This window comes from Thermobia domestica, chromosome 14 (genome assembly GCF_964235325.1).
Source record: "Thermobia domestica chromosome 14, izTheDome1.hap1.1, whole genome shotgun sequence".
Taxonomy (NCBI): Eukaryota; Metazoa; Arthropoda; class Insecta; order Zygentoma; family Lepismatidae; genus Thermobia; species Thermobia domestica.
Genome location: NC_137467.1, coordinates 154,637,178 through 154,653,314, shown reverse-complemented (window position 1 = coordinate 154,653,314; position 16,137 = coordinate 154,637,178). Strand labels below are relative to the sequence as shown.

At 38.4% G+C, this 16,137-nt stretch overlaps 1 protein-coding gene across 1 annotated transcript in view; it reads right to left on the bottom strand.

The window, feature by feature from the left end:
• Positions 1 to 13,109, bottom strand: part of LOC145670416 (protein AMN1 homolog) — a 40,581-nt gene extending 27,472 nt beyond the window's left edge. The window contains exons 1-3 of the mRNA XM_081739077.1: positions 12,418 to 13,109; positions 4,842 to 4,897; positions 302 to 579 (exon numbers count right to left, since the gene is read on the bottom strand). Of these exons, the coding sequence (XP_081595203.1) occupies positions 302 to 579; positions 4,842 to 4,885 (322 nt within the window). The 5' untranslated portion in view covers positions 4,886 to 4,897; positions 12,418 to 13,109. The remainder of the gene's footprint in view (positions 1 to 301; positions 580 to 4,841; positions 4,898 to 12,417) is intronic.
• Positions 13,110 to 16,137: the final 3,028 nt, after the last annotated feature.

Here is a 16,137-nt window from a genome sequence, read left to right as displayed (position 1 = left end):
AAAAAGTGTGCACTAACCAACCTTAAGAAGTTTATGAACGTGCATTCGTGTCATGAAAACAAAGATGGCTGCAGTCAATGAACGGAGTGGATCATATATTGAGTGACATTTCCAAAGGACCAATGCTTCTATCTACAAAAATTCATATATGTACTTCTTAGTATTACCTATCTACAGTAGATTATGCGTTTACTTTTTGACTGACCACTATACAAAGATTAACTTCTCCACCCCACCCCACCCCCTCTGTTGAAGGAGAAAGGAAAACCTCTGTTAATTAATATCAGAAGTGAAATAGTACCTTCCGGTGTAATACTGTTCATTACGGAGTGGCCACTATTCATGTTGAGCGATCGAAGACCGGAACAAACTTGAAGAGTTCTAAGACAGTCATCATCCACATCTGAGTCACTGAGATCTAATTTTTTGATCTGCGGATGGGCCAGGTACTGAAACACTGGGTTACAAAGCTTTCCTCGTTTGCTTAACACAGCTAACATCATATCCTTCAGATGGACTGGTAACGTCTGCAGGACTTCGCCATACTGTTGAATTCGTGACACAGTAGCACGAACTGACCTAGAATTTAACAAAAAGATTGCAGTTAAAATATGACGAAAGATAAATCGAGTTTATACATTCCTCTGTTTTAAAATAATTATAATGCAAATATTTTAATTACTATTAGAATGTATGGAACACATTGTAATAGTAATTATCTAGTAACATGAATCACAGGCGCCGACTATGTGGGTGCTCTGGGCTCAAGCACTCATTCATTGGAGGTATTTAATGGGTGCTGGGCACCCACAGATTTTTTGCGTTGGAATTAACTTCGAAATTACACTTTCATGCAGTGAAAACTAAAAGGAAACTCTAGTGCAAATGATAGGGATGCATATGTGTTGCATAATCATTTATTAATACCTATTTTAGACTCTTCAGGTTTACGGGATATCGAGGAACGAGAGATATAACATTACAATGATAATAATCCGTGGGTATAATTTGGTATAATTATTTCTTTAAAGAATTTGCGGTTTGATGTTGTTAATTTATGTTTTTAAAAATGTAAAATGCTTTACGTAAATTACAAGCCAGTTTAATCATTTTCTATTTTCACTCAAATTATTCTAAAATGTTCTAAACGTTTGACTGTAATCATTATTATTTTAATAATTTTCTGTCTCCTTATTTTGGTCAAAATTGTTACACACGTTTGAAATTCACAAACATCTTAATGTTTAGGAATTTTGTTCACTATAAAGTTTAGTCACCCCCCCCCCCCCTCTTCCCTTTGCAAGTTAAAAATAATTTCACGATTTTATTTTATTTGAGAGCTCTTGATAGTCTTTCTCGCCTCTCGGGAAGAATTTGGGAACCAGTTCTCTATTAGATCTACTAAAAAAAATAATAAAAATAATATTTGACGTTAATGCCGACACCTGAGCACCCACTGAGAAACTTAAAAGTCGACGCCATGACCTGAAAAATGTTTCTTCTAAATGTATTCTATTCGTATTCTATTTCTTTCTATCTTTCGAACGCACTGTCCGGGAATTCTTTTCCAGGGCTATAAGCTTAAATCGTTATTTCTGTAATCTTCACATTGTTCTTGTATTTGAACAGTAACATAATAAAAAAATATATTACACAGTATGTTTACCTATACTTGTACTTTTTGGCTACCTGTCCCAGTAGATATGTTGACTTGAACACATATTTAGTATGAACTTCTTTTGTGGAGTACGTGCAACCTTATTTTCAATTATTGGCTACGATCTTCTACTGACTTACTTTCAAAACACATATTGAAAGAAATAGTTACCGGTACAAATCGTTTTTAGAAAGAAACCTACATCGAACTTGGACACCGGTAACAAAACAAAACATCACAAAACTTTACAAAATGACCAACTTTTATCACATGTACACTATATTGGAATTAATAACTGGACACATGCCAAAAGATAAGCAGATTCGTCCAGACATTACAAATACATCAGGTGTGGTAATCGCAGGAAGGTGCACGATCAGCAGAACGTCATACGAGCACTAGGAGTCGAAATGAATAGATGAAGAGAGATAAATGCAGCTTAAATGTGCATGATCATTGCAGTTCATCGATTCACCTATTCAATATGTGACATATCTGACACGTTGCACATCACACATGTACTACAGTGTGTAACAGAACGGTGAAACAGGAACGGGACGGAGCAATAAAACTGCAACACTGACCAGGGAAGGCATGAAAATTCTCTAATCGGGACCGGATATGTCTCAGACACATAGTGAAAGCATATCTGCAGAAGTCGTAGGACACCGTAGCTACGGAGTTTTAGAAGGTATTCGGAAGTGACGGCACTGCACTATTCCATTGGGGGAGGGGGAAGCGGTGGCTCAGAGGTAGAGCGTTCACCTCCGGTGCTTGGAGTTCCTGGTTCGATCCTAGCTCGAGCCGTGTGGACTTTGTGGTGGACAAACACCGTGCTCGTGGGTTTTCTCGGGGTTCTTCCGTTTCCTTCCACTTTCTTCATTCCACCATTTCATTCATTTCTCATCATCGTCTCCATTAGCCTAACCGGCATTATAGTGGAACGTAAAACTTAAAGATTTCATTTCATTTTCCTATTCCATGAGAACCAGCAGTCCACAAGCGAAATGATCACATAAATGAACGCGCTACAACGGATTCCAGTAGTACAAAACATGGCGGAAATTGAGAATGGAAGAGTATCATGGGAGTGACGAATTAAGGCAATACATATTGTGGCAATCCGACGGACAGATTTAGATCTAACCCACACCAAATGGGCGCTGCATATCGTATTGCATTGTTTTCTCTCTGAAATTTGGCCTTTGAATACGTAAGGTAAGGACCTATTTCTTATAGTTCGAAATGGGATCCCTGGTATTAGCGCTGTAACTATCAATGACGACACATATCAAACAATTCTGTACTAATACCCTTTGGCAACCGTTCTGTAGTAGGCCATTTGTATAATGCCAGCGTCCATAAAGTAAATGCCGTCATAGAGTGATTTGAGAAGAAAGTGCAAGTGGTGAAGTAGCCGACTTAAAATTCCGATCTGAACTCTACTAGACATCTTTGGGATGAGCTGGAACGCCGGTCGAAGAACCGACACAACGCCCCAAAAACATACCGGACTGTTCGCCACGTTACAGCAAGAATAGAGGACAATGCCTATTAAAGTTTACCGCAATCATATGCAATTTTTTCTAGTAGAGTTAAGGCTGTCACGACCACAAATGGCAGACTTAACGGCATGTTAAGTCCTCAGCAGCGGAGGGAAAAAGGTTTTAGATGTATCCGATCATTAACAGCAATACAGAGTAGTATTTTTTCTAATATATATATATATATATATATATATATATATATATATGGACAACGATCATTAATATCAGTATAGCCTTGTTTCTTATGAACAAACATTGAACCGGTTTCAAAAATATACGCAATACGGTTTCCGTACAGGTTTGAAACTCCCAAAACCTTAGAAAACAATATTACGCAATTTAAGAGTTAATAAGAGTTCGATTCCAATTAAAAATTGGGTATTTATGAAATAAAATGCAATTGCCATGGGAGTTACATAGGTAAAACCAAAAGAAATCTAAAGGTTCGTGTCAAGGAGCATATAGGGATTCTAAAGCGGAATGCCTGGTGTTAGGTCTGTCGGAATATCTGAAAGAAACACAATACGAGGTAGAAAATTCAAAAATTTTATTGGGAGCCAGACATGAAAGACTCGTATTTGAAAATTTAATTATTCATTAAAAAATAATAATAATAATAATAAAATAAATTTGGACAAGGGATAGTTAAGTGACGAATGGGAAGGATTTAGGATTGAGATTTCTGGGCTCTCGGCATCCAAGGCCATTAAGCCCGTCACGTTTGAGGGATGACGTCCCTCGGCGAGCACACTATCTGGGGAAGGGAAGGAAGAAAGCGGCCTGGGACCTGTAAATTACGTACCACCCCGGTATTTGCCTGGTGTGAATGAGGAAAACCTCATTCAGGGTGGCTGGTCTGAAAAAGCGTTTTACACTTTTTCGACCGAGTGCTCCCACCAGGAATCGAACCCGGTACCGCTCGCACCGAAGACGAGAGCGTTAGCGACTATTCTACGCGGGGCCATTGACGAATCGGAAGCAGTAACTACGAAGTCTGCACAGCATTGGCATAACAACGAAAATTAATACCACGACCTGGCACCACTTCACTAAAGAACAAAAGAGCGCACACATCGGCTCCACCATATTGCAGATTGGATCACTACCATTTGATATGTGATCGTTGAACTTAACAAAGTGCGTTCCAGTACTGCTCTTCCCTTGGTAAGTCCGTTCCATTTTATTCCCCGATGTTTTATTTTTCTTCTTTCTGTTTTTATACTCCAGACCAATATTCCAGGAGAGTCGAAAGCTGGGAAGTACAAGTAATATTCAGGAATTACAGAAATTCTTAAGTTGAACCGGTTCATTTATTTAAAGACAGACTCTCACATTTTAGACAATAATTTTCATAGGAAATAGACAAGTATTTTAGATGAAAATATTTACCGGTTTAATTTCATTCAGGTAACGGTAAAAGTGACCGAATGGGTTAAACGTTAATGATGGAAGTCTTCCTAATTACGAGTTTATAGGTAAAAGAGATTAGAAAATAGTTACTCTATTAAGAGGTAATAAACAATTTATAACCAATCTACAACTCCAATCAATCTTAAAAATTTTGTGTTATACTTCAGTGTGTAAAATATACTTTTAAATGTTTTCTATATATATTTATAAAATACAAAAAAACTTACATGCGTAGAAGACTTTCCACTCGTTCTTCTGAAATCTCTATCATGGCTGTTATCACCTGGAAGAAACATTACGACATATATAACAAGAAACATGGAACCCATTGTAACAAAATAAATTACTCAACTACTCGTGTTCCTATGTCTAATTGTTAACTCGTGTTTTTCAATTGTTAAATCCGATATTTCGAATGCTGCACTCGAGCATTTCTCTTCAGAGACAAACACAGGCTTAAGTCATACGCGTATTATATAATAATCAAAATTTGAAGGCAACTACTGTTTTTTTTTTTTTATATATACAACAAATATGAACTTACATACAACGATTTAGTACATTAAATACCCAACTAATACCTTGCTTGATTCTTTATACATACTGTACATACCTACATATATAGAGGGTGTCCATTAAGTCCTTTGCCACCCCTAAAACTTGGAAACGATGAAATACATGTCAAAACGAGAAAACACGTATTTCATCATTTCAAAATACCACGTATTGAGAAAAACAAAGTTGCTCCAGGATCTCTCAGAGGGTCCCAGATGAGGTCAACTCAAAATTTTCAAATGGCAAGGGGGTCAAGTAGTATATCGTTTGAAAGCTATTTTCAAAAGGAAGAAAATGGAATAAGTTTCGATATTCTACAGTAAACCTGTACAAAATGGCGGCAGGTCAAAATGTTAATGCACGTTGCACTGAAATCTTTGGCCATCCCTATAAATCTGAAATGACTCAACATATATCAAAACTGAAAAACACGTATTTCATCATTTGAAAAGTCCACGTATAGGGGAAAACAAAGTAGCCCCAGGGTGCCTTATAGGGTCCCAGACGGGATTCAACGCAAAAGTTGTAAATAGCCATTTGAAATCAATTGTTAAAAGAAGGAAGATGGAACAAATCTTGTGGGTATACTAAGCCTGTGTGAAATGGCGGGGGACTGAAAATGTTAATAACACAGTCTTGTAAAGCAAATTGTAGTAACACTAATAATAGTACTAGTACTTGTAATAGGAATATTAATAATAGCGTCAAAAGTAGTAGTAGGCACACTTCTACTTGAAAGAGTATTGTCTCAATCAGTAATGCACACAGTTAATTAAACCTTTCAATAGATGTGACTGTTTACATATCTCTCGGTTCACCCAATCCCTGTTCTTTCGGACACGGTTTGCATAGCCGTTCCGAACTTGTATCATCTTCATTCTTTTATCAATACCTTTCAAACAATATGGTACTTGACCCTTTTCCTATTCTCAAATTTTAAGCTGGACTCCACTTGGGAACCTGCAATGATTCTGGGACAAATATTTGCACATAGAAAAACTGTGCTTTACAAATAAGGAAACACTTCTTTTAGCGTTTTGACAACTTATATTTTACCGTTTCGGATCATTGTAAGTGACATAGACTTATCGATGAAGGTCGTGTTAACATTTTAATCCCCCTTCCATTTCACTCAGGGTTGGTATTGAAATATAAGACCTGTTCTATCTTCCCTCTTTTAACAATAGCTTTCAAACGATATACTACTTGACCCCCCTTGCCATTTGAAAATTTTCAGTTGGACCCCGTCTGGGACCCTCCGAGAGACCCTGGAGCAACTTTGTTTCACTCTTACTGGTGCTTTTGAAATGATGGCATACGTGTTTTTCAGTACTGATATCTGTTGAGCCATTTCAGATTTCTAGGTCTTGCCAAAGACTTTTCAATACAAACTGTATGAACATATTGACCTGCCACCATTTTGTACAGGGTGACTATAGAGCGACGAAATTTATTCCATCGTCTTTCTTTTGAAAATAGCTTTCAAACGATATACTACTTGACCCCCCTTGCCATTTGAAAATTTTGAGTTGGACCCCGCCTGGGACCCTCCAAAGAACCCTGGGGCAGCCTTGTTTCCCTCAATACGTGGTACTTTTCAAATGACGAAATATGTGCTTTTCAGTTTTGATTTTTGTTGAGCCATTTCAGAGTTCTAGGGGTGACCAAAGACTTTACAATGCAAACTGTATTAACATTTTGACCTGCCGCCATTTTGTACAGGTTTACTGTAGAACATCGAAACTTATTCCATCGTCTTTCTTTTGAAAATAGCTTTCAAACGATATACTACTTGACCAACCTTGTCATTTGAAAATTTTGAGTAGGACCCCGTCTGGGACAACTTTATTTCCCTCAATACGTGGTACTTTTGAAATGATGAAATACGTGTTTTCTCGTTTTGACATTTATTTCACCGTTTCCGAGTTTTAGGGGTGGCAAAGGACTTTATGGATACTCTATGTATATACACATACTCTTCATTTTTTTCCTTTTATCAGCAAATGGATTTTTATCACGAGAAAAATGCACTAAATCGTATGCAGATACATTTATATTCGTAACATAGAGAAATAAATACTACTTGCCTCCAATTTTTCTGAGGGTTGTAATTTTACCATTAATTATTGATGTAATTTGATAATCCATTCTTGTAATTTCCACTGTAATAATACAATTAAACATATGAAGAGTGTATGGTATAATATAACTTAACCTTTTCAGAACTAACGGCTCAGGTGCTGAGCCAGCAGTTTAAACCTTCGTAGCTCGACTCCTAATTAACCTAGAGAGATGGTTTAAGTGTCTATCTCTTCAGGAAGGATGAAACTTTCCAATGGTTTGCATTTCATCCAGATTGGGGGTCCCGCAGCGAAAGCTAGGGGGAAAATTTGGATGATTTTAGTTCCCCTTTCCCCTCAGCATTTGCAGGAAGGGAACTTGTTCCTAATTGTCAGATACGTAAGCCATGCCTCGTTGGATAGCTTATGGAGGCAGATTTCAACAATGTAACTTTTGTGCCACCCTGGCCAACCCTAAGAGAAGAAGAAAATCAAAAAAGCCGGGGAAAAAATACACTTTTTCGAAGTTTGTGGAGCTATGGCAACACTATTATTTGTCGTATGCAAGGGCACAAAAGTTACCTTGTTGGAATCTGTGTCACTTAACCTTTCCCATGATATATGGCTCATACCTCTGTGACAATTAGGGGCGTCTCAAGGACTGCCAAAGTCAAGGGTAGACGACAATCCATCGAAAAATATACAGGATGGTTCACGTAGGTACGATGTTCCGAATTTTTTTGCTCCGTTGTTATACGCCGTTTTTTTTTTTTTTTTGTATGGTGTATATGCGAGAACCTTTTTTCTTGTGCACGGCAAATAACAGTGTTGCCATAGTTCCACAAACTTCGAATTTTTTTTCCATTTTTTTATTTTCTTCTTTTTCTTTTACAGGTTGGACACGGCTTGGGCACGTGGGGCACAACAGTTAGCTTGTTGGAATCTGTTCCATAAGATTTCCAACGAGATATTGCTTATATCTATGTGACAATTAGGAGCGTCGCTAGAGCTGCCAACGTCAGGGTAGACCAAAATATATTTCGAAAAATATGTATAGGGTGATTCTCGTAGGAAGCAAGTTCGGAACTTGGTAATGAATTTTCGCCCTTCATTTTTTATTTTTTTACACGATTGTACCCAGTGTTTGGCGTACACGTAAAAATATTTTTTTTTCCTGTACAAGTAGCAGTGTTGCCAGCCTCTCACAAATTTCCAAAAACGAACAAGTTCTTATTTAAAAAGATCTTTTTCTTCTTGTACGGGTTTGGCATGAAGGGCACAAAAGTTAGCTCGTTATAATCTGCGTTCCATATGCTTCATAACGAGGTAGGGTTCTTGTCCTTGTCACAATTAGAAGGGGTACTAGGGCCGCCAACGTAAAAGTCTGCCATTTTCTTGAAATCCCTGTCTGTCCTGAAAAGGTTAAACCTCTACTTGTCCCTAAAGAGCAATACCCGATGCAGCATTCGAAATATTGGACATAACAATTCATTTTATTTATTAATTGTACATATTTCCAAGCATTACCGGCATCTATAGCATTAAGACGGTCACGTATGAGGGGTGACACATCTCGGCGAGTATCTCACTATCTGTGGAAGGGGAGAAGGGATAAAAGAATAAGGAAAGAAGGAAGTGGTCTCGGACCTGTATGATAGGTAACATCCCAGTATTTACCTGGTGTGCATGAGTAAACCCAGGAAAACACATCACTCAGGATGGCTGACCTGAAAAAGCTGTGACACCTTTTCGATCGAATGGGTTTGATTCGATCGACAACCATAATTATAAAGCCTAACAAGGTGAAACCATTATAAAACACTATTTCCGTATGTTGTTTGTTTAGTGATTTAGCGTTTTTCTCGTTCGATAGTTAGCAACTCCTTGGCATGTGATCTAACCACTATATACATGTTTCATTACTCTCGCTCGAAGCACCGGTGAAATAACGCTTAGCATCTCGATAGACGAAACTGCTCGAACACCTCAAATTTGGAGATACCTGGTTTAGATAATGCAAATGATCATGAAATATCATTGCCATTATTATTGCCAATCAAAACAAGAGTTTCTGGCTAAGAAATCCATGTAGCTTATAATGTTGTTTAAAAAAAAGAAAAAAGAAAAGAAAAAGAAAGAAAGCCATAATTGAAATTACAGTAACAATATGAAAAGAGAACAATTCTATAGGAAAAATAATATTAAATGATGTAATATGAGGGGGACCCAGAAGAAACCGGACTTTTGTTCTAAAAAAATAATTTATTTATTTTTTTAAATAAAATTCTTTGAGTCTCCTTAGTACTCTTCATTAAATGCAATGCACTTCTCTAGTTTTTTTTTTTTTTTTACGCGCTGTTTGAAGTACCTCTGTAACTCTTCAATTTTTATATCGTCCAGTACACTCTCTTTTAACAACCTCCACAACATTGAAACGTTCACTTTTATTTTTTTTTCATTCTCGGGAACAGAAAAAAATCGCATGGGGCTAGGTCTGGCCAATACGAAGGGTGGAGACCGATAGCTTATCCCTGCGAGCCCAAACAGCGGTTCATAGACAAGGCCATGTGTGTGTGGGGACGTTGTCATGGTGAAGTAACAGTCACCTAATCGTCAGAGTTTTGGGCGTTTCCTCTGCACATCGTCCCGCAAACAACTTAAAACTTCCAAATAAAAGTATTGGTTAACAGTCTGACCAGGGGGGGGGAACACATTCCCAGCACACAAATCCACGAGCATAAAAAAAATGACACTTGTCTTAATACTTGACCTCACTTGGGGGGGGGGCGGTGGCTCAGTGGTAAAGCGTCCACCTCTAGTGCATAGGGTCCCGGGTTCAAAACCTGTTCCCGCCAAGTGAACTTTGTGGTGGACAAACACCGTGTGCGTGGGTTTTCTCGGGATTCTCCCGTTTCCTCCCACTTTCTTCATTCCTTTTTTTTCGGAGATTTTCCACTGGCTAGACCCTTGGTTGGTTTCGGGATCATATCCGTAACATCAACTCTTATTACCTGGAATGACCTTGGTCATAAAGTTTAGGTCACTTTCAGTCTGATATTTCAAGTCCTGGATCAAATTCAGACGAATGTTTTTTGATCCCGTGTGACCACGCAAGGAACAAACATTAGCGGCAACAGGTCTCATTTGCAAGTCTTCAGTTAAAATCCGCTGACACGAGTTCCAACTCACTTCTGTCTCCTATGAAATTTCGTCGATCGTGAAACGACGAATCCTCGTTGATCTTTTCAGTTTTTTCGTCATTTCGAGATAATGAAGTGCGCCCAGCATGATCATAAAACACTCATCTCGTCAAATTAAACCCGCCCAATCACTCGAAAACTTGTGTGCGGCTCATATCATTTTTTTGGAAACCCTATTGAAGTACTTGGTCAGCTCTTCCTTTTGTTGATGATTCTTCAAGCAGAAAGCAAAGTTTCAAATATCCTTTTTGTTCCTTTAAATTTGCCATAACGATTTCGCAGGCGGCAAACGAGAACAGTTAAGAAAAACCACACTATTATCAAATGTTAACCTGCTACGTATATCCCGCTTAGGTAACTGATTTGGAAGATCTCTACTAGAGCCACCTAGCGGGAGAACTCTCTACTATGCTCAGGAATGGCCGTGTGCATTCAATCCGGTTTCTTTTGGAATCCCCCTCGTAAGCGTCCACATAAAAAAAAAAAAAAAAAAAAAAAAAACATAGGACCACCATTTAATGACTACAAACACAGACTTTTAAAATGTTTCTCCATGTTTTCGGAAGTTGTGTTCTATTGACACATTTGCAATCTTATCGTTCCCTGCTTGCGTACGAATTAACAAAAAGGCATGATCACGCGTTGTTATGTATAAAATCGACTGCTAATGACTTAAAATCCTATTGCCAACTATCCAATTTTACAGATATGCGTGCTCAAGAGGATTTCTTTCGTGACACGGTATAGTGAAGGCAGAAGGTTGTACTAAGGCGTTGAGGCAGGCACTGTTTACATTCAATGTGACTTAAAAATATCTTTGGGAAGTGTAAATAAGGTGAGAGTTTATAATGTGTGTAATTAATCCCCTTACTGTAGATATGGTAATGACGCTTACAGTAATTATCTCGCTACTAGTTTACAATAGTCCGTCATAAAAAATGTAATCTTAATCAAATTACGTATGTAATTTTGCAAGATATCAAGAGTTTCTTGCATTATAATCGTTTATACACATATTCTCCGTCGCTGCGGATGCACCCTCGCCCGAGCCCCCTTGCTACGCTCCTGCCTGATTCGGTTAGATAGCATTCTTGCCATTAGTGGTCAGCCAGCAAAAGTTGGCTTGTACTGTTTGCACATTAGTTTCTATGGCGAACTTCAGAACATGTATTCATACCTGTAATAGGAAGCACATCAGTGTGCACGCATACTATTAATCTGTGCGCAATTACTTGGGAACATGAGGTAATAACTGTGTACGATCTATATTTAGTTGTAGGGAGCCAGACTAATTTTCCACAAAAATGTAACAAGTTCGCTTTTTTTCTGTTAATATTAGCTTAGGTTACGTTAGGTTAGGTTAGTTTAGCTTAGGATAAGGCTAACTACTTGCAACATTGTATTCATATTTTCTTGCGTGCGCTTCCGGTAAGTGCATAGTCTCTACAGCCTTTCGCATTTCTAATTTCTACAATATGTATTACGATTCCATTTTTAAATCACACGCAAACCAATTAAGTTTCCCTTACTTCAGCTCATTTTTCCATCAAATCTTTTTTTTTTTTTTTTTTTTTTTACATACTTCTGGCCTTTTTTTTTTTTTTTATCTAAACATAGTCCTAGACTAGAACGTCTTAGAGATTATTTTGTAGCAAGAAAGGTCAAAGAATTTATTGTTCTTTGACGGACTGTTTTAAAACTACATCATTATTTCAGGAATAGTTTACATTAGCATTGCCATTTAGTGTCCTTTGAAAATTGGCACTGGCGTACAAGTTAAGAAGACATGCACATAAGAAAATCACGCACCAACCTGTTTTAGGTTCAGTCAAGGTATTTTTCGATATAGTTTAGTGCTAGTTTAGTCCTATCCTTTCTACTTAAGTATTCTTATTCTAAATTAAACTGAGAAAGTTTGAATATTTCCTTTAATCTTTTATGCAGCAATTAACAATTGTAACGATTATACTAAATTAATTTATACTTGCCAATTGAATCTCTTCCTCACATCAAACTAACTCACACAAATAATGTGTTTTTGAACCATTTCTACTTAGTTTTATATAATAGAATTAACTACGCAATTATTGGAAACTTGAATAAATCTCGTTTCTTCAGTCGGAATATTTCCAGCTCTACCAAAACAGTTGTTATGATCAGCTTGTTAGTTTACATTGTTTTGTTTTGTTTATGTTTTGTTTTAGGCTTCTTCTTCTTCTTCTTCTTCCGCGGTTCTTCTTCTCTTCATTAGACTATTATCAGTCAAATAGGTAAGTGCACCAGCTTTCTAGGCAAATATGCTACTAATGCTAATTGGTCAAATGTGTACCTCAAACAGAGGATTTATGATTGAAAAACAAAATAGAATAATATACAGGACACAATCGGGAAGAATGGACACAAGTCGGGAAAAAAGTCAAAATCAGGAAAAAGTCAAAGTCGGGAAAGGAGTTCAGACAGGGAAAGAGGGCGAAAAGCCAAGGTGAACAGGGCAAAAAAGTAGAGGAAAGTGGGAAGTGTAAAATGAAAATAGAAAAGAGAAAGAGTATAAAAAGAAGGGAATGTATGTACGTGTAAATGGAACAGAAAGTGTAAGTGTAGTGTAGGTGTATCACTGGGCACACTTAACTCCTTCCTCTTGGAGCACCAATAGCTACGATGCACGCACTAGCACAGCCGGTGTCGAACTCCCCGCGGTTGCTATATGTTTTGTTTTTAACTTCTTCTTCTTCTTCTTCTTCTTCTGCGATTGCTACATGCCTTTGAGAAGATCCCTCTCCCGGCAATTATAGACGGTGTTTTCAAAAGAAACAGGTGATGAATTGAGATGAATCTTTAGAGATGCTAAATAACGTAGATCTTTGTAAATAAAGATAATAGGCAGTAAGAACAGGTGGGAATAAGGTGACAATTAACGAATCTACATTAAATGGACCAAAACCGTGAAATTTATGAAGAATAGAGAGAAATGGCTGGCGATATTGTTGGTAGAGAGGACAAGAGAAAATGAGATGATTGATGGAGCCTGTATCGAGACCACAGTCACAAAATGGAGTAGTGCGTTTTCGGAGAAGATATAAGCGTTGGGGAGTATACAGAATGTGAAGTCTGTTACGGAGCAGAAAATGAAGGTAGGAGGGAGGGAAAGTATGTTGAATGAACCAAGATGGAGAGCGGAGAGAACAAGGATGGTGCCAGTACCAACGTGCCGTTGTACATGAGGCATTATAAGCAGTCCAGCGTTGATAATGAAGTGTAATAAGTCGTGGAAAAAGGTCAATAGACGAGACTGAAAGTTCTATTGGAGTGTCGTGCAGGGGGCCCGAAATGGGCTGAGGCATCAGCTAGAGAGTTCCCGAGGATGCCTACATGACCTTTGGACCAAATTAAGCAAGTAGAATAGTTGAGGGAAGTTGACGGTATAGAAGAAGACGAATTTCATAAGGAATCTAGGAGGATTTCGAAGTCCAGGGGGAAAATTGTAGAGATTGTAGGAGAAATTTAGAATCAGTGGCGATACAGATAGATGTATACTCATGCTGAAGAGAATGAAGAAGAGTCGCAAACAAGGCATAAGCTTTAGTGAGAAAGGTAGAGACATAATGGGTGATATCAATAAAAATAAGTAACTACTCCTGAGAAGTCCTGCTCGAGAATCGGAGTAACTACACCTGGAGTAATCTCCTCCCTCAATTTTGTATCAATAAAACAAGCCACTACTCAGGTCTAGTCTGCTCCAGATTTATGAACGTTTACTCGCGCTTCCTCTGCACGTAGCACTGAGTCGTATCAATAAAAGAAGTAGTTACTCATCTCTCCCATATGTTGGGCGGTCATTTCGTTGTGGGTAACTTACGGCGCAGTACGCTAAACGCCATGGAAGGGACAAGTAGCAACGACACTTTCAATTAAAGTGCATTTGTGGATATTATAAAAGTTCCAGTGGTACTTTCAAAGTCACAGTTACCAGAAAGTAAACGAAGGAAAGCCGAAGCTTTGAAGGCAATTACAGTGAAATACAACGAAATAGCAAATACATCTACAAATGAGACACAAATCTAAAAGAGAATCTTTAATATCCGAGCGAGCATTAAAAAAAAAAAAAAAAAAAACTAATTTGAAAAAGAAAACGGGAAACAAGAAAGTAATACTGAAACGACGGGAACGAACCTCTTGGAACTGATAGATGTTGATTGGAATCCAGCAATATCAAGATTAGCACGACAAGTGCATATCACGTGTTGTCCAAGGTCTTGTCCAAGATTGTTTGGCTTTAAGAACGAAATCAGACACTTGGTCCCTTTGTTTCCTTTTTTAAATAGTCCAGCCAGTCACGTCGTAGAGAACGTCCATCTGATTCGTTTTCCACACCATACGTGTCCCCTTTCACCTTGGCATAAAAAAAAATGTACATTCTCATGTATACACCCTTCCTATCAGCGTTGAGTTGAGTTAATTTTGATTTTTATGTCCTTTTCAATAGCGAGGCTATATGAGACGGGATCCACTGATTAACTTGGAATCCGAACCATATGAGCTCCCGCCGGGAATCGAACGCGGGTCTCTCATGCCAAAGGCATGTACGCTATCCGCTTAGCCACGAAGGAGCTCTTCCTATTAGCGTATTCGTCTCCAAAATACTAGGTTTCTTTATTGCCACGTGTTTATAGTCAAGTGCTCCGATAGCACCCGGAAATGTATATTGTTCTTGCCGGTTCTGCCTTTGCTGTTTGAATATTACACACACCTTCGGAAACAATCAATTTTCAGATATCGCAATAATCGCATCCATTACACTTGTAGTAGTCATAGACACAGTACTTTGAGCCACAACAGAATCCCATGACATTCAGACCTGGAATCCCGGATCACTCACGTAAAGCTAGAAAACCCGCATCTTTTCATCATTACGTAGTGCATCACCCCAAATTTCCGTTGATTCTCCTAACAAATGTTGTGCTAACTACTCTACATTTTCTTTCATGAACCTATGTTTTTTGTAATCTCCATTTGCAACATTTCTGTGCAATATATAAATTTTGCTACATAGCAAAACAATCATATATTCTGCCATATTTCGCACGGAGTCACCTATTTAGCTTGCTCCACAAATTTGGAGAAGTTACTAGCATCACAGAAGAGTGTTTGGTTTTTATTGATATCAAACGCGGAGTAGTTTCTCGGCTCGAGAATAGAGGTGTGGTTACTTCAAAAGGGCGGGGCTTCTTCGAGGTCAGCCGAGACGACTAGTGCTCAGTTCTCTTTTTATTAATACCAATGCGAGTAACTACTTCAAAATTGGGCGTAATGAGTAACTTCTCTGTTTTATTGATATCACCCAATGGGGCAGTTTAAAGCTGAAACATTGCTGAAGAGAGGAATCCTAAAAGGCTGATCCCAAATGCAAGCCCTGGCCAGAACCATCGCAGTACAAATGCACAGTGTGCTTAGGGAGAGGAGGAATGGATGAGGAGAGACAATGTTCGTAAGAGACGGGAGTGAAAAGGTGGGCGGGAGGGTATTGGGGAAAAATGATAGAAAAAGATTGGGAAAAAACTGGGTAGTCATACAAGTAGCAAGAGAGTGTATACGTGCGCTGGATGTGACAGATGTGGTGCAAGATCTAGGTAGCTGGTGTATATGAAAGGGAGAGATGCGAGATATGGAGAACGTTTGCGGCCTGTATGAAGGTGTCGGAGCAGAGTGAG